The 26,764-nt window shown below is 30.4% G+C and overlaps 2 protein-coding genes across 2 annotated transcripts in view; one reads left to right on the top strand and one right to left on the bottom strand.

The window, feature by feature from the left end:
* Positions 1–782: 782 nt before the first annotated feature.
* On the bottom strand, positions 783–3,155 carry LOC100573629 (CBL-interacting protein kinase 1). Its single transcript, XM_029485648.1, has 2 exons — positions 2,839–3,155; positions 783–1,173 (listed from the first exon to the last, which is right to left on the bottom strand). Exons 1-2 carry the CDS (start codon positions 3,149–3,151, stop codon positions 941–943), a joined length of 546 nt encoding a protein of 181 aa, XP_029341508.1. The 5' UTR covers positions 3,152–3,155; the 3' UTR covers positions 783–940.
* Positions 3,156–11,567: 8,412 nt separating this feature from the next.
* The window catches only part of LOC100160072 (homeobox protein six1), a 54,601-nt gene continuing 39,404 nt past the window's right edge, over positions 11,568–26,764 (top strand). The window contains exon 1 of the mRNA XM_003243946.4: positions 11,568–12,845. Within this exon, the coding sequence (XP_003243994.1) occupies positions 12,088–12,845 (758 nt within the window). The 5' untranslated portion in view covers positions 11,568–12,087. The remainder of the gene's footprint in view (positions 12,846–26,764) is intronic.

Raw genomic sequence — 26,764 nt, 5'->3', positions numbered from 1 at the left:
TACTTTTATGACATATTTTTTTCCAGTATATATTAACATACACTCATTACGTGCATATTAAATACGAACGCAAACAGTCTCAATGTTTATGTGTCGTTTTATCGAGGAACTTGTTTCGATTTCCAGGAAGACGTTGTGGAGATATTCGTTGCAATTATTATAATATTGATACCGAAAGAATATTCCGCTACCGACCGGTATTAACTCCAACTATAATATAATAGAGGGTGCCTCCGTTATATTTTTAAACAGGTTTAGCACATGGGGTCAACTTTCATATATACATATAAGTATATAAAATTGTAAAATAATGATATTCACTTTACATATTTCACTGTACATTGGAACACAATAAATTATAATTTTAGAATATTATTTGTTATAAAATGTGTATGGCAACTGGCAAGTGCAGTAGATACTATATAGCAACACTACTACCTATATCGACTCAGTTTTTTTCTCATAAAAGGTATAGTCTATAATATACAGTTAGCTAAATGTTATAAACTGTTATTTATCGATGTTGTTGATACTAACTTGTTTGAAATACAGTACCTATTTGTCTGCAGATTATTTCTATACTAGATTGGTTATTTATTTGATGTCTAAAAGTTATGCATACCTATAATACTCATGGTGATATTTTAATCTAATCGATAATCAACTTAATAGACGTTTTTTTTTTAAATATCGATTTAATCGTTGACAATAGATATTCCATATGGTATTTTGTACTAAATGTAAATCAAACAATCATACCAAAATATATAGTTATTATTTTTCCCGCGTACACGCATTATAAACTTTTTAAAACTTTATTTGTTTTGAAAACAAAAATAGGTTATAGGTTTTGAATAGGTATGTTGATCAACTATACTTCCTGCAGTGTTTTAAAATCTGAAAATATCCGCCATGTGGAGTTCGGTTATAACAAACTCTACTAAGCCATCAGTGTCATCCACTTCGATCGTTTGATACCTTCGATGCGTGCCCGTTTGAGTACGTCTGGTTCGAGCATGTGCCTTACGAGCCGTTTGGCCGACGAGGAAACCGTTCGCTTGTACATCGGTCGTAGGAGAACAATGTCGCCCGACACCTGTTGCGCGACGATCTGTTTAGTGCGGCCGTCGTCGAACGGCACCTGGCCGGTCAACATGTAATGCAGCACACCTCCTGTAACGCAGTAGCAGTACATCTCGTAGTCCTTTGGTCTTAATGGTGTGGCCAGGGGACTGCAATTAGTATTATATATAATATAATATATTATAATAGGTAGGTCCCGGTATACGATATCGTTATAAAATATATTTATAACAGTTTCGTATAATGGGTTATAATGTAAGATTTGGGGATGGTATAGTATATAGATTAGTTATAAGTTATGACCACGTCAAAACCTAATAGGAGTGTAGCTTTTACTTTAAACACTGTTATTGTAAAATACTTAGTATCGGAATATATAGATATTTTTCGTAAGGGCATAAATAATATATATAAAAAGGTGAGATTCAACTAGTTAAAAAGCAATTTTTTTTAACTTTTTAACTTAACCAGTTAGTTCATTTTCTAATTGACTTTGCTTTCTTTTCAGCTGATTTAAAAATAATTCATCAAGTCGATATTTAAAATGTTTTTGACATTTTTGGTTTTAATGGTTAATAATAATTATGAATATTAATTACTGCGTTTAACCTTTCCTTTACACGGTTTTAAACAAAAATAATCTAAATGATTTTCTTGATAAAATAATATCTTATTATACATCTACATATAGGTAGGTACAAAATATGCTCTCTATGTGATCTTTGCACTAATTAAAATGTAGATTTACTATTTTTTAAGCTGAGTTAGGTATTTTTACTATATAAAATATATTTTACTATTTTTAAAAAAGTTAATATTTGCTTTTTTTATTAGCTTTAAACTTGGAATGTTAAATGTATTATTTTATATCTATTAATTTTTATGACTTAACGTTTTTTTAGTATTCACTTAACTCCTTAACTTTTGTTAATTATTGTTTATATTAACTTACCCTATTTTGTAAATATATACCTATCGTATTGAATGATGGGTGCATTTAATAAGTGTAAGTATACCGCTTATATTGTATGCCATAAACACATAAACGAATAGAAGTTTAAAATTTTTTTAAAACCGTTTTTTTATGCAATTGTGAGTAGTTACCTACAATACCTATACAGAGTTAGATATTATCCTAAAGTTACCTAATTTATTTGATAAAATTTAGTCTATATCATATTGTTATAACTGATCTGGAAATAATTTTCATTTATACAACCCATCAAAGCTCCTAAATACTATAAATAGTAGGTATATTAGACACGTAAGTATAGTATAATATCAAATTCTACCCAATCGGGCATCGGCCGACGGCCATATTAATATTTTATATATATTAGATATACCACTAAATCGAATGAAAAATATTCCGAAATTTATAATGATATAATCAAAATTGTATTTTCCCCCGCGATTTTTATAGGATTTTTCTGCATAATCATTTTGACGTTTAATCGTTTGCGCGTTTACAACACAATGAAATCAATTGCGCTGTGTTTGCGGTTGTCACACATATTAGATTCTAAATAAAGCGAGCAATGTATTCAATATGTACACAATTCCTGCAGATAAAAAGTGGCCCAGAAATGTATAATGTCATATCGTATCTAATGAGTTTATATTATTTGGTAGGCATACAAATATAGGTGGGTAGGCTTATTTTACAATAGTAGGTATATCGTATATGGAAAAACTATAATTTAAAATAATTCTAACGAAACTTAGTGATTTGAAATACGTCATATTGTGTCTCACCCATTGACCATATATCGAAGAGTTTGGCATTATATCCGTTGTTTGGAGTCAATACTTCCGGTGGCATAAACATCCTTGTGCCACAGCGAGACAATTGTTGTTTATTGCTGGTCGAATCTTTACAAAAAACCGACAACCCAAAATCAGCTACTTTCACTTCATTTCGATGGTTCAGTAATACGTTTTCTGGCTTAATGTCTCTGTGCGCTATGTCCAGGTCATGAAGGTACTCGATGGCTGCGACGATTTGAGAAAACAAAAATTGCGCATCACGTTCGACGTAAGGACCGTAGTTTTTAACAGTTTTACCCATGTCACCATTTCTAAACGCAAAAGTAGGAATTTACATGGTGCATTATTTGAAACCTTTCTGACCTATATATTATTATACATAGATAAGCCAGGTAGGTCAATAACCTATAGTGTTTAAAAACTATACATAAATAATAATATTAGTTTTAGGTAAAATGTTATTTTATTTATTACAGATATTTAAGATTATAATATATAAGTACTTAATATTAGTTTTCTTACACAGTAGAAAACATTGTTTTTAAGTGTAAGAATTTAGTACAATCGTTGCATATCATTTTTGAATTGTGCGTTTACATATTAAAATATACATATAAATGAAAAATGCTTTTAAAATAATAGATTGGAGACTATGTACATAAAGTATTGACTTTAACTGTATATATAATATATAAATATATAGGTTTAAGTAGTATTAAGTATTTTTAAAATTTTTTTTTACTAAACATTGTATTTACAATCTATACAATACAATTATTACAACGGGTAAAGTCGATACAAGGTTGGTACCGATTGGTAGCTTTATGAGCAGGCACTCATTAGTGCCACGGCCACCTATCCAGATACTTTTTAATTATTACCAATTGTTGTTTTTTTATTTTTATAGAGTAGGTCTCTAGGACATTGTCTATGGTGTATTTTACGTACATTACGTACATTAAGTACCAGTAAGTGAGATGGAGGATAGTAACTATCAGTTACTGTGAGAGTTTAATTTAGTATGAAATTTAATGTAATATAATTTTACTAATTGATTAAGGGTAGAAGTTTTAGGTCATCGAGAAGAGTATTATTTGTGAAATACCAAGGAAAAGACGTTACTAGTCGTAATCTGATGAATTGAAACGGTTGAAGTGTTTTGGTATTGGATGGCTTTGAAGAACCCCATAACTGCAGAATACTGTGTGTCCAAACTGGTCGAATTATTGACTTGTATATGATAAGTTTATTGGATAGTGAGTGCTTGGATTCCAACAGAGGTCTTAGGAGGTGAAGTCAAGAGTTAACAGTTTTACGCTTAAGTTTTATGTGTGGGATCCAGGTTAAGCATTTAGGTATCTAAGGTAAGCCCAAGATATTTAACTTAATTTGCCGTTGGAATTGTTTGATTATTTAACGTAACCGGTGGTGAATCGAGATTTCTAAGTAATAAAGTTAATTTAACAGATTTAAATTCGTTTATTTAGATTTTCGACCTGTTTGCCCACAATAGCTAATCATATTATTAATTATTTAAAAATATCGATTGGGTCAGTTGATGCTATGTTATCAGTTATCACTATCACTTAATTAGCAAGATAGCAGTAAGATGGTATACTTGCAGTATTCCATGTACATGTAGATATAATTATGATGTATGATAATTTTAATGAACTTTATTAGGCTTGGATGATTGACTTTTTTCGAAATGATAATTTCACGGTTCATCGCCGATTTGTTGCATTGATATACTGATGACTTTTTATCGATGATTTTTACTGCAAAGCCAATGGTTTCGTTATTTACGTTTGCCACACAATACTTGACTTGCCCAAATGTGCCTTTTCCGATGGTTTTTTCAAAAAACACCTTTATCTTTGATTTGTGTGATGCTGTTGTTCTGTTTGGTTCAATAGAGGCGGTTTCCATTTAAATGGTGTATTTTTTTAAAAATGATAATTCATAAAATGTTAACGTGACGTGACTTCAAATAAAAACAAATCAAACAACTAAACCAAATAACGTTCCGTGAAAATGAATTAAAAATATACGATTTACTGGAAACAACAGAAACCCGGTAACCATGACGAGAATTGCTAATCCCTCCACCCTCCCAACCACATTTCTTAGTGTCATCTTTGCAGGTCTGAAGTAATTGTTTTTAATGATTGAATACACGAATACCAAGGCCGTGAGCGAATTCATCAAATCGATGTCAAGTTTTTTTTAATATTCTATTAATATTATAGATGTATCCGATTCTAGGAATTAGATATTGAAATAAAAAAGCTGTAATTAATGGTTATGAATTTAACTGGCCCACTTTATAAGTAAGAATATGTAACGCAATATTGTGTAGTGTGATTCAAAAGAATTATTGTTATTATTTCGATTTACCATTTCGACCAAAAACGTACCCTTCCCTTTTCGGCTGATTCACTTTTAGACCAATAAAAAGTTTAATATAATACACAATGATTTTATTAAGTTGGTTTCAAATAACTACTTTAAAAAGTAGTGAACCAGCAACCTAACCTAAACAATGCTAACATAAGTGAGTAAAAAAAAGATGAATTATGACAGGAATTGTAATTATTATCATAGTTTTCTATATTTTATTGACAACAAAAATTATTCTTACAAATATTATTACGTATTAATTTATACATTTTAGTATTTTATACAACTTATATATTATTTTTTAATATTTTTTTATATGTATAACATAAAGACTTATATGTAATTATTAACATTATTTATTTGTAACCTACTAGCTAGGTACTATATTTAAAAATAACTAACAAAAATAATTTTTTCTACATAAAGGCTTATAATTATTATTTAATAATATTTTTTTGGTCGAAAAGTGAATCGGCCGAAAAGGGAAGGGTACGTTTTTGGTCGAAAAGTGTCTTGCCCATAAAATCAATACCTACTATAAAAAATAGGTATCCTAATTAGTAATTTATATCTACAGTCATAATTTTGGACACAATTCATTTAAAATAACACAATAAAAATTTTTACAGCACACATTTCATTTTATAGAAATATTAAATTTAATTAAAATAAGAAAAATTTAATTTTTACCTAATTGCTTACCATTTATATATTTTTTAAAGCTATATTTAAAAAAAAAAAACCAACCTCGAAAACTGTGTACACTCTATAAGTCAGTTACCTACGTTATTCAGTACTCTATACATATTTTAGAATTCTGCCTGCGGGAGATTAATGGTCCAATAGTAAAGTTGCATGTCCCGCAAACAGAATTCGGAAATATATATAGGGTAATGAGTAATATGGGTAATTTACAGTATACCTTATTTTCGCGGACACACGGTATATATTATGTTACTGGAAACATTTCCATCATGTTTATTTAGTCGATGTTGACAATGAATATTCAATAACGATAATGCCTGATTTAGTAAAGAATTTACGTCAATAACTAGTAATTGATGACAATTCCTAATAAAAGAAGTCATTGATGATAAAATTAAAAATCAAATAATATAATATACCTACCTAATACTTATTATTTAGGATAAATCATAATCTTAAATATTCTTTATAACCTTGATTTTTTTTTTTTTGAGACCATTATTATTTCCTTTTTCACACTATCGAGTATTTTAACTTAAGTTCAGAAATCTCAGCCCTTAGGTCTCGGCTTCCATGACCGATTTCTATACCTATGTGTAGAATGAGTGATATCAAACAATACTCTTCATTTTGTACGTAATAAACTAATAAGTAATAACTAATAACGCTCACCCTATATCGCATTGGTTATGGTTTTAATAAGACCATTTTTTACTGCTGTAGCAAGATATTGTACTTACGAATATTCCTATATTCTTTCGTACATTTTTTTCCAGACGTGGATAGCGTGATTTTGGATTGTTTCATTTCTTCGATTCGTTCACAATATTCATCATTATCGAAAAAAAGTTATTGGCATTATGCGTATATTCAACTAAATGGGTTATTGTCAAATTATAAACGCATTTAATTTAAATCTGGTACATTAATGTGTCATACCGAAAGTGTCCATAACAATACTGAGTACAATAATTTTACATTTGTCAATTATTGAAAATTTTTTTATAAATTAGGTATATGCAATAAAAACGAATAACGATAACATATAACCGGGTTGATACCTACTATGTTCCACAATAAAGGCCACAAACACCGATAAAGGTGTTTATATTTATAGGGATTGTTTATAGGGATTTGTAACGTTGCTAAATATAATAAGGAAATGATGATAAAACTAAGAAATATCTTCGGATTTTTTCCAGTCATTGTCAACATTGAGGTAATCACGACAATTCCTAAATTATCATCATTCCCGCGGGGAACATATTTACAAGGTTGCAGGACATTAACGAGTTAAAAAGTTAAAGTTAAGTTAAAAATGTAATTTAATTTTAACTTTTCAACTTAACTAGTTACTTTTGGCTTTGCATGAACTTAACTGTTAACTTACTACATTTCTTTCTTAATTAACGTGAAATGAACGAGTTAATTTTTCATTTTAAGAAGTGAGTTAGGTTAATTGATTTTGTTTTTAATTTTATTATATTTCACTATTCAGTCTATTTCGTTTTCATGTCAAAAAATATGTATCGTAAATTGTTTAAAGTTAACAATTTATATCATTCGAATCTAACTTATATAGGAATACTATATGAAGTATAAACACTACCTATATCCTATAATTTAGTTTTGGGTTGGAAAAAAATTAAGTACACTATAGCGTTGAATAAACAAATTAACTTTTTTTTAACTTAATAAAAAATTAACAAAAAGTGTGTATTAACTTTTAACTTAACTGAGTTAACCTATAGTTAAATTAACTTTAAACTTTAAACTTTTTGTTAGATATTGGTACATAATAACTTAACTTAACTGAGTTAGAAAAATATCATTAACTTACACAGCCTTGCATATATATGTATTATGAATAATATATTATACATGCTATTATAGTATTAAACAAAATACAAATTTCTTTCCAAACTGATTTATTCATATTTTCCTGTTATAGATGTTCAGTAGTAATAATAATGTTTTTAATAGGTACCAAAAATAAATTAATCGAATTTCTTATAGGTATATCTAGCAATATTATAAAAATTGAATTATATATTAGTACCTATAATACCAATATAATTCCTGTGAAGAATAAAAAGTGACATTTACCGGTAAGTTTAAAGTTGTACATCATATAATATTATATTTAAATAATACATATACTACATAGGTATAGTAATGTATACACTAAACTAGATACAGTACTTCATAACTTCTCGATAAAGTAGCCATATAAATAACTAATAGGTATATATTATATATGTAGATATTCATATATATATTTATTAATAAGTTATAAGTAATAACTATAAGGTTTTCATTAAAAATATATTTAAGACATAGGTACATTAATTTTTTAAGTTATTTAAGTGAGAAATTATAGTTTATAGGTATGTACCAATATAGGTAATGTATAGTATAAACAGCCACCACGCTGCGGTATTAAATTGCGTCTATAATAATAATATATAACCTACGAAAATCTCATCTATAGCCATATTGGTTATTTTTATAATAATTTACATAGCCCATTCAAAAGAAACTATGTATTGACATAAACAAGGTTCTAAGACAACATGTTTATATAATTGAAACTATTACATTATTTATTATGCGCCACTGAATTAGTTATTGGCGGAATAAAATAAATACTTATAAGTCATAACTTATAACCCATAGGTACCTACTACAATCTAAATGCAACTGGTTAGCCTTGGTATATCCCGTCACAGGTATTGAGAAAATATTACATATTATTGGGTCGTATTCACTGATTCCGCCGTTCTGCATTCCGACTAAAAGTCATCCTGAATAAACACTATTACCTAGCATATTTGCATATATAGCTATACGGCTATAATACTTATACCCACTGCTGTTCCTACTTCCAAAACTTATTCGATAATTATGTGTTTAATACTTAAATCTGTCGCAATATGTAAAAATAAGTATAAAAGTACCTACATAAATTATTATGGCCATAGCAAACAAGTTAAGTCTTGACAAATAAAAATAAATGTTATTACTTTTAATGAAGGAAAACAATAATAATTATTGGGTATAATGGTATATTTAGTCAGGAATATAATATTTGTATTTATTTTTTGACATATTATGTGAAGCCGGTACCTTTAAAATTTTAAGAACTGAAACCTTTATTTTAATAAATAATGTATCGGAACCAAACCGGAATTTATAAATTAAAAAGGTACTTTTAGGTTTAAAAATAAAATAATTTTATCTATCATAATTTAAAGATATTACTGTTTTGTGTATAATCTATGTATTTGATGATCATATTATGAGTTTTCTAATATTTTTCATACTATTAATTAAACCCGCATTCCGGAGAGGTATTTAAAATTATTATACCTTTTGGTAGGTACCGAAATTATCTGGAATTAACCGGAACCAAAATTATTTGGAACCATTACCATTATTTTTTTTATCAAAAAATTAGAACCAAACTGGAACATTTATTTTATTTTTGGGAACCGGTATCGGAATCGATTCCGATAAATTCAAAAGGTTCCAGTCCCTGCTGTAAACATTATTTTTTATTTTTTATGAATACAATAATATGTAGATACAGTTTAGAATAGCCACCCACATAGTATAATAATATGGTGATACTTAAAGAACAAAAGTATTTAAAGTTTGTTTTTAGTTTGTGTTTTTTTAAGTCTTCTATGGTTGCAACTTGCAGCTAGGGTTTCCAGGCAACATTAAAGGATTATGAGTTAGAACGGAAGACGACAGTGAAACCTTTTTTAGAGGTTAGAGGCTGTTTCAATTAGGTATAGTGTTGGTGTGCCGGTCTGAGTGGAGGATTTCGTTATCATTAGGGTTCGAATTTAAATGCAATATAATCAGTAAAAAAAGCATTTAATTAATTTTAAAAAGACGAACAATTTTGAATCTATTGTAAGTTTATACGCATTATGAACATATTTTAATCTATAGATAGGTAGTATGGGTATTTTTATAAACGTTAAATTAACTAGTCAAATACCAAATACTCGATAAAGTGTTTAGTGATATCGGTAAATATCGTCGATAATAAAACCCATTAAAAATAATTAACAGCTGGCAATGCACAGTCTTCAGAAAATCTTATCGATCTGTACCGTTTATACCATAGACTTATAATAAATTATATATAGACCGCGCATTACGCTCGTTTTGTGTGTAACATTTTAAGCCAACATATGTGCGAGAGAGACCACTGAACTGTATATTGTTCAGTGAGAGACACAGACTCTGACATTAAAATTTCAAGGAGTTTATTAACAATTTGTACATTACTCCTTGAGATTATAAATATATAAAATGATTATAAAATTGCTTATAATCTCCTATAAAAAGTAATGTCAGAGTCTGTCTCTCTCGCACATATGTTGGCTTAAATATATTTCACTAATGCGCGGTCTATATAAGTCCATGGTTTATACTCTACAAAATATTATAACTTATAATATTTTATAGTTATTGTCGTATATTTATAGACAGGTCACAAGTACACTAGTTATTTGACTACACTGTTACACTGGTACACATATTATGTACCTACACTAGTTATTTGGTGAATAATTTATTAAGCCTGTCAAAACTCAAAGCTAATCTGAATTATTATTACTTTTAAACAGTTATTGTCTCATTTATATTATAGGATCTGTGAATAGTTTTTTCAAAGTCTTAAAATAGACATGAACTTAGATATTATTTAAATTATGATATTTTAATAAATTTATTGCGGTGATGTTAATTATAAAACTATAATTTGGACAAAGAGATTTCACAGGTACTTAGTGGTTAGTATGGTAATAACTAATACATTTTAACCAATAGCTACGCCTACTTCACCAACTTTCCAATGAGACTGATTATCTATAATATATAGGCTATACAGGTCTAATAAAATTCAATTCAACGAATTTATTGAAATTATAGGCAAGTCGAAATTATAGAAAACGTTATTAGACGAAAGAGCTGTTCTTTTGCAATTCACCCGCAGTTAAAATTAGATTTTCTCCAAATCTAAAATATTAATCGACCCAGGAATTTAATAAACATTCACGCATAACAGAATACCTACACATTATCTATTCTTATGCACGTTTATATTTACACCTATCTATTAATTTGACCGCGGAAATTTCAAAAAATAGGAAGAACCATTTCACACGATTATTATATTTTCGTTAAATACCTATAGGTAATTGCATAGTAACGTTATATTATATAGGTGTAGGTACATAATATAATGCGGTGTCGTTCCATCATATACAATAATATTCTATTCTCACGATTAATTCGGTCGAAAAAAATAATAATATTCGAACGTTAAAATACATAGTAGGTATAATTAATATTAACCGCGAGTCCGTGGACCATGCGACCGAAGACGCGCGGAAATATGCATGTCCACCGGCGGTGGCAGCGGCAACACTAAAGCGCGCACCACCTCCCAGAGACCGCGCCCATCGCGGGGGGGACCGCCTACCCGTTCGGCCAAAGTGGTCGCGCACGGCCCTGGCGGCAGTGGTTACCACGGTTACCGGGCCTCGGCGGCGGCGATGTCGGTGGTGGGGTACGTGTGTGTCGAGTCGTCTGGCTGGCTGGCCCGGGAGTCGTTGTCGTCGCGTTAGTCGGCCGCAAAGCCTATACGTTGTATACACGCACAGCAGAACGGGCGATCGTCGGGCGAAAATATAATATACAGTGATAACAATAATAATAGCAATATAGTTTTGTCATACCACACAAACATAATAATATTATTATTATCGTAGCATACGGATGTTTCTCGCGTCGTTTATTGTGTCCTCGTCGTTCAGTCCGTTCGGTTCCGCGTACACGACTCTGTAATATTTTATATTATTGTATAGTTCCGCTCGGTATTATCTATAAGTATATGTACCTACTCACTACGGTTTTCGACGTTTGATTAAATTCCGCCGTCGTTCGCTATCGATATCTTTAATTTTTTTTTTTTGCAATCGCATCGTACAATTGCGCCTACCTACCTGCCTTATATTGTAATCAGCTGTCCGTACTATAAAATTATACATACCTACGCGTCCAGTCGTGTCATGCCGTCGTTGAGTCGTTGAGTCGAGTGGATGCACAGCAGTGATGTTGATCGGCAGCGGTACTGCAGGCAACTTCGGGAGTTTCAACGTGGACCATCCGGGCGGGCCCAGCATCATCAGCGGGATACAGGGATCGCCACACCACGCAAGCACCGCCAGCCAGCCCCAACAGCATTCGCCCGGTTCGTCGTCGGGCGGCGGTGGCGGCGGCAGCGGTGGTGCCGGAGGAGGTAGCGCCATGACGCCACTTTTGCCGTCGTTCGGGTTCACCCAGGAACAGGTGGCTTGCGTGTGCGAAGTGCTCCAGCAGTCCGGCAACATCGAGCGGCTTGGTCGGTTCCTGTGGTCGCTGCCGAGTTGCGACAAGCTACACAAGCACGAGAGCGTGCTCAAGGCAAAGGCCATCGTTGCGTTCCACCGCGGTAACTTCAAGGAGCTGTACCGATTGCTGGAGAGCAACCAGTTCTCCGCGCACAACCACCCTAAGCTGCAGGCGCTCTGGCTCAAGGCGCACTACGTGGAGGCCGAGAAGCTCAGGGGCCGCCCGCTGGGTGCCGTCGGCAAGTACCGAGTACGCCGCAAGTTCCCGCTGCCTCGGACCATATGGGACGGTGAGGAGACCAGCTATTGTTTCAAGGAAAAGTCCCGGATGGTGTTGCGCGAATGGTACGCTAGCAACCCGTATCCAAGCCCCAGGGAGAAAAGGGAATTGGCAGAGGCCACAGGATTGACCACGACCCAGGTATCCAACTGGTTCAAAAACCGAAGGCAAAGGGATCGGGCGGCTGAACAGAAAGATGGGTAAGTGGCGTTTGTTTTACTAATATTATTTCATACAGCATACTACCTATATAACCTATTGATAACATCATACTACCCTCTACGTAGCTCTATAAAATATTATTATATTATATTAAATAACCTACTCCGTTACAACGCCCCAGATGCCTTCGACTTAGTGCAATTGTATACCAGCTTTTGTTGTAACAATAGTATAATGTTTAAATATTACCGTGTAACAATATTGTGTGACGAGCGCACCCGGAGGACGAGTGTTACTGGAAAATTAACTCGGCCCGGTAATGCTCCCTGAACGCAACCGAGATACACTTCCTAATAAGTTGATACACATGAACATATTATAACAAAATATTTTCATCATCTCTACACATAACTTATTATATATTATATACGTATAGGCGACAAAAAAAAATAAAAAATAAAAAATTTTTCACTCAATATTCAATAATCTAGAGCCTATTAAAATAAGTTCACAAATATTGCAGATTTGAAATAAAATAGCCTAAAGCAATCACTGTTTATACTTTACACTGAATATTCGATAAATTCACTCATAGATTAAACACGTGTTGTATAAATAGTTTTATTTAAAACAGCGAATTTTGTTAAAAATCAGATCACTCATATAATGTATAAGCTATTTATTTGTGTGTTACTAATTAGGTGTTATCAAGCTTCAATTTAACCCATGAGATAAAAATGAATGATTTCAATACAAAATTAGTAATTACCATAGTATAGTCTACGGAAAAAAAATTTTTGACGATAATTTTCTTAGTAGGTAGGTATTATTGGTAGGTTCTATAGTAATTATAAAAATTGATTCTCAGAAACAAAATATTGTGGTTGTACTTTAAGCACATGATTTAATTATTAACTTAAATATGAGTTCAATATGCTTAATATGATTAGTAGGACAGAAAAATGCATTTAAAAAATGATTAAAAATAAAATATATCATTTATACCTACATAACTTGAAATTAATAAGAAAAACACAATGTAGGAGTATATGCAAATAAAATATAAAGTTTTCTTGAGTTTATAAGTTTCCGTTTATTTTACACTAAAAAAATAATAATAATCATTTCATTTCATTTTATTTAAAAACAGAATGGTAAATATAAAAAATATTAGGTAGGTACGTACCTACTATTTATTACACATTTAAGTTGACTTGCAAGTTGCAAAAAAAATTCCTATTGTCCTATATATAGACAATAATATCTATAACTTAAAAAGTTTATCATAAAATCAATGAACGATACACATACAAGTATTTAAATTTCAGAAATTATTACTTTAAAAACCATTTAAAAATAAAAATAAATATTTTAATATTTCAAATAATAAAACACAGTTTTAAATATAGTTTAACAAATATTGAAATACCGTAATATAAATATATTTATTCAACGATTGTGACACATTAAGGTCAAGTAATAAAAAATATAAATAAATGCTATTTTGAAATAAGGGGCAATAGTTAAATTAATCTTATCAGTTGTAAATTATAAATATTAATTTATCTGTATATAATATTATAATATATTGTTAATATAAGAAATTTAAGGTTTCGAAATAATTTTTTGAATTTTGCTTTATCCTATAAGACGTAGGAACTGTCGTGACTGCTAGTACACTTCTTCAATTTAATGAATTTAAAAATTAGAATACGATAAATGTAATGTATTTTATATTCAAGTTTGTGTAGGTATGAAAAATGTATTGTTATCAATATGACCTCATCATTTACTCTCTTAAAGAACTAATTTCTGCAAAATCTCACATTGGTGACCGGAAGCGTATTGTAGTTGACCCTGAGAAAAAATGATTAGTGAATGACCCTAATCAAAATGTAGTGTTTTTTTAATTTTTTTTTACGATCTATCACAATAGAGCTCTCTGTGAAGTTTTATAAACAGGTACTTTCTATAGGTTTATTGCGTAGACTGCTGCAGACGTTAATTCACCGATAATGACAAAAAACCATATTGCCGCGACAAAGCGATAACTCAGCTACAATATTGTAATAAGGCGCGTAAGCCAAGCGGGCTACAACGACCTCCGGATGATAACGAATTCATTAATACGGATGTTGATCGTTTAAGTATATAAAATAGTGAATGAAACGATTATACATTACACATGTTGGATTATTACTATGTGCATGTATATATATATATAATATATTATATTCTGCATGTGTGGTTATGGTATATTATATAAATTATATTATATACAATATGCCGTCTTATAGTGCACCCCACTGGGTACAGCGAACTACCCTGTTTTTCTCTCTCATCCTCTCTCCCGAGGGGCTAAATAACAAGAATTAGTGCGATAAATCACATTTCATCATGTGCTTCGAGCACAACGGGGTACGCTCGTAATATATGTTATTCGCGTTGTATATGTTCTCCAGATGATATCGGGATTTTCGGACACACATATTTTACGAGTCTTATATATTATATTATTATGTCATTATCTATTACATGTTATGTTTTTCATTTAAATTCCACACATGTGGAGACTCTTTTTTGAGATAAAATATATAAAATATCAAGGCAATATATATTCAGCTTGACGAAAAATGATTTTATCACTGAAATGAGCTCTTAATATACCGGCTTTGTCAAACATAATAAATACGTCGTATTAGGTATATGAAAAATAAAAATATAAAAACCTACATATTATGTGACTTTAAAAATATTGGCAATATAATATTATAGTCTATAAATAATATCAAGTATTATATAATACTATACATATGTATAGTATTAATTTAATTTAAAAGTTCACATTTTATTAATGATTAATATATGGTATAGGTAGCTGTTCTAATTAACAATATTTACTATTGTTAATTGTTATGATAAACATATCTTGTATTTTGTAGCCTATATTACAATGTATTGATAACTAGGTACATATATAATATGATACACTCCACTATACAAATAATACAATTTTAGGTATGTATAAATGATTTGTGGAAATGCTTTTAGAATGTAATTTATAATAAGTACTTACTATACAAATTATTTTGTATAGGTGTTATATATTCAATATCAACGATAAACTATTTTACTATATTAATAATTAATTGCTATAAATTACTCAAATTCACAAAGATAATTAAATTAGTTTCAGAATTTAATTAGGTAAATTATAAAAATATTAAAATATCCATTTTATTATTAAATATTTTCAAGGAGTAATAAACATTTAAATCCCTACATTTTAGGTAGAGCCAAAAAATGTCCAGAATAAATACGATAAAAAATACAACTCTGTAACATTGCCAAGTAATAAATACTGACATAAAATAGTCTTATATTTTTACTTTGGTACTTAAGAAAAATATGTCATCATTAAAATTAAACTCATTCTGTGCACTAAAATATTTCAAAAGCTTTAATGGTAATAATTTACTTATTTTCATTGTAATGGTTCAATTAATTTTATTTATGCTTGCGATGATTAATAGTACAGTAGGTACCTATATTTGTCAACAGATAATTTATTTTTGATTGAGTTCTTCAAATGAAATAAACAAAAAAATGTATATTATTTTATTAAAACTATAATATTATTAATTGTATCTATTATACTTACGTACATAATATTATATTATGAGTACCTACTTAAACGATTGTGCTATGTGCATATTATAGTATGTTGTCTTCGACTTTACCAAACGGTTTTAATTTTAGCACATAATATTATAGGTACCTAAGTTTTAAAAAAATAAGAAATATTGATTATTTTCAAACAACATTTGGGTGACTTGACCTATGACATACCCGTCTATTTCGTGTATTATTTGTTTATATTTACATAGCGCTCGTCTGCTGGCGAATACGGGAGACGACGATATGAAAACGTTTATTATTGAATTTTGCAAACATAACGTACGCAAGACAATACTATACATAGCAAATTCCCATCGCAGTATTCTCACTACCGCGCAGTCGAGAAATGTGTTTGTTTAGGACGCCCAGATGCCCGAAAACATATTGTAAAACAAATAAAAACGAATAATGTGAAGAATTTCTTTAGTTTCAGTCGATACGTGGCCTGTGTTGTGTCCGTGTTTATAAATATAATATAATACGTACAACGTATATTTTATTTTATTATATTATTCCACATAAAAAGAGTGGCATAATTGAATATAGGTATACCTATACTAAATAGTTATTTAATGTTGGTACATTATTGAGTATTTTATTTATTTTATTTTGAAATATTAACGTTCGGCGGTAATTTTAAGTAACACAAATACAGGAATACAGTACAGTATGATGTTAACAATTTGTATACAATTTATAATATCATTGATAAACTAGGTAGGCACATGATAATAAAAAAACAAATATTAAGTTAATGAGGCATTATTAAGGGTGTGAAGTATTCAATGGATTGGACAGTTATGACTTATGAGTTAATGACCAATGACCATAATTATAAGTGGAATGAGATGTTATTACGTACCTTGTACCTACCTACCTAAAATCATAATATTATATTACAAATATAAACTCTTAACGGTACTTTTATAATGATCATTGATTGTTTTTAATGTAGGTATTATATGGTGTAACTATGTTATAATATTTGGCTTCCATGTAGGTACCTAGTTTGAAAATAAACAGATCTTCCAATTTTCTAAAGCTTCTTGTAGGTTGTGGATATAATGGATATTAATAAAAGTAAAAATGTAATTTTATTAAAGTTCATTGGAGTTATTTCGATAAAATAATACAATTATTATTATTATCGACAGTATAGGTTCCAGCTATGCCTATAGGTATAATAATTGGTGTCTAACAATATTTATCTGTTCGAACTGTTCCGCGCTTCGCCGACAATGGATATCGCAGACTTTAAGGTAAAAAAAACGTAATAATAATATTGATTTATTTTCTCGAAACGGATCTAATATCTCAGTAAATAACAATATGCGCGATAAGCTGATAACAATATAAGCGAACATCGTCTTCGCGAATGTAATCCGATATTTTATTTTGCCGCAATATACAATATATACCTACGTGAATGTGTAAATGGCGAGAATTACGTTCCGAGGAGAAATTATTCACAAATGAAGTACAATTTACCTATACGCGTATTTGTACGCCTATATATAGGTATACAATAATATAATATATAATAATATTAGGTATATCATACATACAAATAAAATATGTAACCAATTTTTTTATGTATAAGTTATTTTTATGTCAGTTGTCAGTATAATATTATGTGTTACCTACTTATTTTTTTTTTAAACTGTTGAAAATGTAAATTTATAACATATACTTGAAAACCATAATACTATATATATATACATATATAGGTAACGCGCAGGGTATTTTACACCTATAGGTATGTTTGAAAGCAGAATTTAGTATATGTATATAGGTATATTTTATAGCAGGTATTCGTGGTATATGTATATGGTATATGGTATATGTATTGCCATACAGTATATTCAACCAAATTCTAGTGTATATATATATATTATACTGATGTGTGTGTGTGTGTGTGTGTGTGTGTGTGTGTGTGTGTGTGTGTATGTGCGTACACAGTGAAAAAAAGAGAACCATTTTTTGATGTTTTGACAATATTGCTTTCGATATAATATTATTGACTTTGAGGACATTATACTGTATTATATGTGAGGGGCTATATTGTTGCAGAAAGACATACATACGTATGTATACATATATACATATATATATGATGAGAACAGTTACTAAAACATATTATATTATATGTTGAGTCACTTTACCGAAACCGTCCCATAACAATATGGTGCAATATATATAGATACTATATATTGTTATTAGACGATTTAGAGTGGAATCGTTGTTTAACCTAACCTAACCTAACATAAGTGAAGCCTCTACTTCCCAGATGTCCAAGCCAATTCGATAAATATTTGCATTTACCTATGTTATGTATTTTTCAGAGACCTTATAAATTATAATAATGCAAATATGTGTTATTATGGGAAATATTTTCTACAGATTATAAATAAAACATCAGTAGTGTCCATTTTTGGTCAGTTTTTCGTCTGCTAGTAGCAATAGTAGTATTTTTCAAAAGTGCACCCTGGCAAAGCGAAAATCTTGCAATAAGAGTATATTTATTATACATTTATACCTATTCGTGCGACTGGGTCTGTCAATGCGTTAAAATTACTTTAATTTGATATTTTTTCTAATTGACTAGTGTAACGATTCAAGCCATTATAAAACGTTTGAACGGGTCGACTATATCTTAGAATAGAAAGATATTTCAAAAACATTATCAAAATTATTTACTAACTATTCAATTTGTATACTTCAACCCGGCAGTGACGGGTTATTCTGCAGCTTTAGCATAATATAATTAATATCAATATAAGTTTGCGTATCATAATATTATATAATATATCTATTGAATAACGCAAGAACCCGCACAGGAAGATAAGGTTTTACATAAGACGTGATAAAAAACAAAATAATAATAATAACTGTTTAGGAATGTTCAAATCGAAATTACTTAGGTACCAGATAATTAAATCCGCACAATAGTAGGTATGAAATATGCAGCACTGCCTTAAATGTAGGAATCACTCTGTACAATAGTAAAATATGCGCGTACTTTATTATTCGCTATTTGCTCGTGTCCCTCGCCTACAACACCGTCGTCGTGCTGTACTGGTTTTTGTATTATTATTATATTATTTTTTTTCTTCAATTTTTTATATTAAAACGTGTTCTAATTCTTTGTGGTGCACGCTAAAAATGTATATAAAACTTTTATTATTTCTAACAACGGGTGCAGGTGGCGTGAACTTCGTGTCAAGGACTACGTGATGTTAAACATAAACAATTAGAAATGCTTAATCCGATGAAATCCGTAACGATTTTATTATTATTTTTTTTTTTAACTTGAGCACACACACGCACTTTTAAATGCATATTGTTGTATACTACACTATACGCGTACTATACTGCGTTGGTACCTATTAATGCATATATTTAAATAATATACTTAGCGTCGTAATAAATTTGAGAAAACATGCGCGAAAAATAATCACTTTTTGGAAAGCTTAATACAAAATACAAATCAATACCTTTATTACAACATGCAACTGGAAAATAATTTATAATATTCCAGTGTAATACACGGGTGCTGAAAAGTTACGGTTCACTGTATTATAACTAAAAATAATACACGTATAGAACGGTTAAAAATTTAAAAATAATAAATTTGTAAAAATAAAAAATTACAGCACGCCGGTGATGACATTAAGTTAATACGAACTGCAGTTTTTATAGTTTTTTAAAATACTTTTAAATCGTCAAAACAATAATTAAAGTATTCAAACATTCTAAGACCTGAAAGTAATTATTAAAATATTAACTAACTTATTAACAGAATATATTATATTATACAAGGTACCTATGTAGTATGTATATTCAAATTTAGTAACCTTATAAAATATGTGGTAAATTCATACCTCCGTATACCTAAAACTGATTATTCAAGATATACCTACTAATTATTCAAGTTCAATATAATGTACTTACCTATATAGTGTATAGTTATTTTTTTTTTTTTAATCTATTTAGCATAGATGAGTAGTAATGATTTAAAAATGTAAATTGTTCGAATAATCCGTTTGTTAACGAATGGTGGAACAATAATAATATTAATAATAATAATATTCCTCTTGAGTAAAAAATATTATTAATAGGCAGATATGTACAATAATAATATTATATAAATTACATTGAAAAAAAAAAATGAGAGTAATTTGATACGAAAATTTAGTTATTTGAAACGCTCAGAGCACGTGCTGGCACACACGTGATAATGATAAACTAAAAAAATAAGACTGGCGACTGTAAAATAACATTTATGATGTGAGGGCACCATATTATAATTATTATTGTTATTTAACTATATTTAATAGCAAACATGACGTGAACTCACGAAATCGCGATATCGTTCGGATCCGATTGTGTTATGACATTCGTAGGTGCGAAGTATTTACTGCAGCACATTAAACTATATATTATTATATAATATTAAATGTTTTAAACGGTATACAATTAATATAACGTAGGTACCTACTTAATATAATTTATGTTTGTATATTGTCCTATGGAACGTGCTAACCTCATATAAACGTGATAAATATTATTTTAATATCATACCCGATTTAATTTGCACATATTGTAATATATACACAAATGTATGCTTTAACTAGACATAGTTAAACTGTTTAAGTTGAGTAAAAAATTAAGATTTTGATTTAAAAATAATCCACTAAATTAAAAATGTTTTTAACATTTTTGGTTTTAATGTTTTTATACATTATAACTAGGTACTTATATTATTATTTATTATATTAGGTACTATATTATTATTGTATTCATGGTTTTAAATAAAATATAATCTAATACTTTAATATAGTAATAAGATTATCATTCCTGTTAGTTTCTTGAAAAAATAATATTTCCTAAGCCTCTGATGCTCTAATGTACATTATTTATGTGATTCATATTTCCTAGTAATCAAAAAAGTAGATTCAATTTTTAAAAACCCAATTGTGTTACCTTAAATATTAACTTATTTAACTTTAAACGTAGCTGCAACGAGTTCAATTCATTATTCATCACGATAGGTACTGTACTATTATGAACATATTATAATTAACGACGTTGTATTCACTTGACTTGACTTAATTTGAGTTACCAAATTATTTTCATTAACTTGCCAAACTTACTCTATAGGCACACGTCTAAATGCTATTGAAATCAACGAAATTAATGAACCAATCGTGAAAGACGAAATCATCTACACGTATACCTACACCTATATACGTAGGTACATTATTATTTATGTCCGGTATATGCGGTATATAGCACATTTGAAAAATATATGTTAGACGAGGCTGCTGTGGGTCCTGAAAGTATATTGACGTTTTGCAATCGCCTTAATGTTTGCTCTCGAAATGTACACAAATGGCACGTTATCCATTTTACCATTGTGCATCTACATTAAATCGCATATACAGACGCTTTTTCCAAAGCTATTATTTACCATTCATGTATATATATACCTATTTTAATGGGGTAGCAAACATTTAGATTCGGCATGTAGTGATTTGAACCGAGGTATAGGTAGTTGGTACGTATTTATAAATATATTACCTATATTATATTATATAGTGTGTGGGACAGCTATCGAATCAACACCTGCGTGCGCATGTATTGTGGATGAACGCTATTCTATATTATGTTGTATAATATAGTATAATATTAATGAATTTAAAAATTAATCAAAGCCGTATAAAAATTCTAAAATTCACCTAACTATTATGTCGGCAATGCCGTAAGTCTGGAGAAACATTGCTCAGCTAAAACAATATTGAACGTAGGGAATTTATTTTGAAAAGTTACCTAATTCTATTGTATTAGATTTTAGCTAAGGTAATCCATAAACCATGATAATACATTAATTATAATTTACAATAATTTATTATAATATATAGGTACAAATGTGCAGTTAATATTTCTGATTTCAATAATATGCCAAGACACGGTTGTAGGACTGCTGTGTGTATATATTTTTTAAATTATTACCTATCAATATAATTGAAAAATCATTACTTCCGACGTTGTTATGCATATAAACCAAGTTACTAAAAATGAAAGAAATTTATTATAGGTATCATTCTACTGATGAAAAATGTAATAAGTAAGATAATATTATGTTATTCAAAAATGTTTTATCCTTTTATTTTTTGTTTTTATTCCATTGCAATTATATGTACATGGAAAAATATAATATCATACTATGATGCATTCAATGTTGTGTTATGACTTTAAGAAAATTGAAAAACCCATTTTCCTCAAAAATGTTCTCCAGCGACTTACGGAATTTTAACTTACGAGGGCGTGGTCATAAATCTAAGTATAACTTTAATGTTCGCTTTTTCATATAACTAAATAAATACCATAGAAATAATGATTCTATTTATTATTTTGAAGAATCGTTTAAATATTTTGTTGTATATTACACATTTACACCTATGATAATTGCAGTGTACATGAGTAGTGTACCCAAGTATACTACTTACATATGTAACGGTGTAATTTAAATGCGTTTAAATAGGTAAGGTAGGTTAATATTATTATTATTTATATTATAAATAAATAATTGTTTTAATTATTTTTCGTGTGAAGAGAAATTGCTTGAGAAAACCCGTTGCGAGTAACTGCGGCGAAACGACTGACTGAATAATTATAATTATATCGAGTGTACCTACCTATATAATATATACGTGTTTATTTTTACGAAAATAATCGAACTCATAGGTGAATGAAAATATTCAATTTGTTCGGTCGTCGTGTAAAAAAAATGGTGTGTTCGTCGTGTGAATTTCAAAACATGATCTTGTCTCGTACACGTATACTTATATACATATATATATATATTATATAGGTGTAACACCTCCTATATAGGTACATTTGAACGAGTATCGATGTAGGCAATATAATATAATACGAAGGTTCGAGTTGTTTTATAAATAAACCCGCTTTTCGCGGGCATGCGACACCTGTTGTAGTATAGGTAGTAGGTACGACAACGATGACGACGACGACGTAATATATATTACACGGGGCCGGCTCACACATTGTATTGTGTCTCTCACGGAAATAAAAAACCTCCATCCGCGTGCATTCGAATATCATACAGACTTATTACAAAATAATAATATTATCATGCGTGATACGATATTATTATTATCATTATATAGAGATACCTATAGGTACTATTATAGCCTATAGCTAGGTAATGTTTTGTAAGAAAAAACCATCGGCGGCGTGCCCGTGTGGTGTGACGCGCACGCGCGATACAACAACGGTTGTAATATAGATATATACGGTGCGAAATGCTGCAATATCAGAAAACTATTTTCGGACATACGTCTCGAGCAAACGGCAGCCGCATCGCTTTCATCCGAGCCCCGCGTGACCGATATATTATCCGACTATACGATATAATAATACAATACAATATATATATATAATATAAGCCGACGGGACACTTGTAGAAGTATTACGTGGCGAATAATAATAATTTGTGGCTTATAATACATCAGTGGCGTCATCTGCAGTGGCGTTCACTGGTGATTTTTTTTTCTTTCCGCACTCTCGACCACCGAACCACACGCCCGCGCACCACCACCGCAGCCGCCACCACTATCATCGATTCCCTCGGCAAACACACCTTTGGCTACCCACGGCCGTTCGTTTCGGTTTTAATGCGATTATTGTAAACTCGGCACGAGGAAAAAAACTGTCCAAAAGGTCCATTTTGTGTATACGCAGCCCTGATATTTTTCATATAAAATTATTAGTACATACAGTACACGGCTCGAATAAATGAAAAAAAAGGACTCAGATTTTATTTTTACTAACCATTTGTCCGTTTAGCATTGCTCAGAGGACCTAACCCCCGAGAATCGATTCTCGCGATATCCTCCAAAAGTTCTTTCGTAAAATCGACGATAATATTGATGTCACGGTTATGCAAACAGCACAAGACTTTGTTTCAAAATACCAATAGGAAAATTAATATAATTTTGAGTACTTAAGTATAATAATATAGCCGTTTAGGTATACCATATACCTACGGGGTTTTGAAGTCCCAGATCTAGAATTATATATTTATGCAGCTGATTCAAGTATAATTATGAATTACCCGTAATTTTTGGTCTGTAGAACTCGGAAGAGTATGTATACCGCGGTATACCGATCTGCTCATATTTTCTGCCAAATGAGATATATCTGCACGATGTGTTTGACTATATCAACATATTATGATTTTTGACATTTATACCAATATTGTTACGTAGTAGATATCTACTGCAGCTAGCGGTATGATAAGAATTGTCCTCGTTTTGGAGCGAACTGTATATTACTATTCTGTATACTATTGGAATATACTATTTTGGTAACGCCGCTTAATAATATTATATTCTGCAGGCATATAATATAAAGTCCCGTCTGCCTTTTGTGCCTTTGCAGGGTACGCAAAAAAGGCATCACACTGGATATAACTTCTTCACCAACGCACTACAATATAAACTATATTATTATATGCCTATTATTCGGCCTACCTACCGCAGATCAAATATACCTTATTGTGTATTTTATGTAGTATAGGAAACGGATTATCGGGTAAAAAATTGCTGCACTCAGTGGCAGTCCACGCCGGAAATCTGACCGGAGAAAATCGAAATGATATATTATAAAACACACATTTTATAATGTATAATAGGTATATAATAAAAAAATAATGTAAATAATGCCATTACAATGCAATATTATAGGCGTATATCACGGATAATGGATTTATTCTTTTTAAATACCTACCGCGCGCAAAAAACTCGCAGACGATTGTTATTTGTTTGTTGGTCAGGATTTAATTGCCCGAGAGCCAGATGGATATAATGTACACGGTGTATAAAAGAGCTGGCCGTTATTTTGGGAACACGAGGGGACGACGCGGGCAACTCGCCAGTCGCCAGTAACATGAACCCACCGTTTTGGCTCATCTTCTACACATACACACATACATGAGAGCTCTGTGGCTATAGAGAGCCTCCCCTCTGATCGCTCCTTGCCCCGTCGTCATCTCCGCACACCGCAACTGGCCGGCCCGGGTCCTTAAACACACACACACACACACACACACACACACACACACACACACACACACACACACACGATCGCGCGCGTGCGCGTATACTCAAACTGTTGTAACAGGCCGCCTGTTGTAGTACCTCGGTATAACTGCTCGTCGTCCCTGAAGTATATTACCTACTGTTAATATTGTCACTTTTATTAATTATAATACCTATATAGTATATACCTATGGTAATATGCAGGTCGACGATATTTGTTTCAACAGGATAAGTTAAAAGAACAATTTTAAAAAAAGTTTCAAGTTAATGGTGTCTTACTAATTTGGTTGCTCAGCTAAGCAGCATATTTTAATATATAAATAGTTTGCAGTAGACAGTTTAAACTAATGCCTGTGTATGGTATGAAAAATAAGTAGGTAATAATAATGTTGCCTAACAAAAAGAAGTTAGTTGAATACAGTAGAAATCGTTTATAATGACGTTCGAGGGATGGAGAAAAATAGGTCATAATAACCAATAATCATAACTACCGATAACATTTTACATAATATAAAACTTACCTATGCATTTTCCGGGCCCTTTAAGGTCATAAAACCCGATATGTCACTACAACTAGTGTCATTATAAAGGATTTCCACTGTAATTAGTAATTACGTTTTTAATTTTCCATTATATGTATCATCGATAATCTTTTTATTATACTAATTGTTTAAAAATAAACGTAACTTTGATTTGATCGAAATTTATATTAATATAATATCGTTATAATTTATGAAGTTGATATCGATAAAAATAAATGTAGTTAAAAGTTAAGTTAATAAAATAAATACAAAAGAGTTAAGTTAAAATGTTAAAATGAACTTGATTGTTTTCATAAAACTTAAACTTCTTAACTCAGCCCAGCATTGGTAATAGGTATAATTTATGTACCTATATTATGGTATAAATAGGTAGGTACGAACGCCATAAGATTTTTTATGATATTTGCGTCACGCGCTGTTAGAATTTAAATTTTGCGACCATTACGCGCGTTTTAAGTACTTTACATAATTAAGTGCATATTTTAGTATACCTACTACTTGAATAATATAATATTATGAGCCCGTGTACCTCCTACGTATTAGATCGATATCGTCGATTATTGCTGTTGCAGCAGTGCATATTATGTACCCATATAATTATTAATAAGACGTAAC

This window comes from Acyrthosiphon pisum, chromosome X, assembly GCF_005508785.2.
Source record: "Acyrthosiphon pisum isolate AL4f chromosome X, pea_aphid_22Mar2018_4r6ur, whole genome shotgun sequence".
Lineage (NCBI taxonomy): Eukaryota > Metazoa > Arthropoda > Insecta > Hemiptera > Aphididae > Acyrthosiphon > Acyrthosiphon pisum.
The sequence above is the reverse complement of the archived record's forward strand: the minus strand, read 5'-3'. Positions and strand labels throughout refer to the sequence as shown.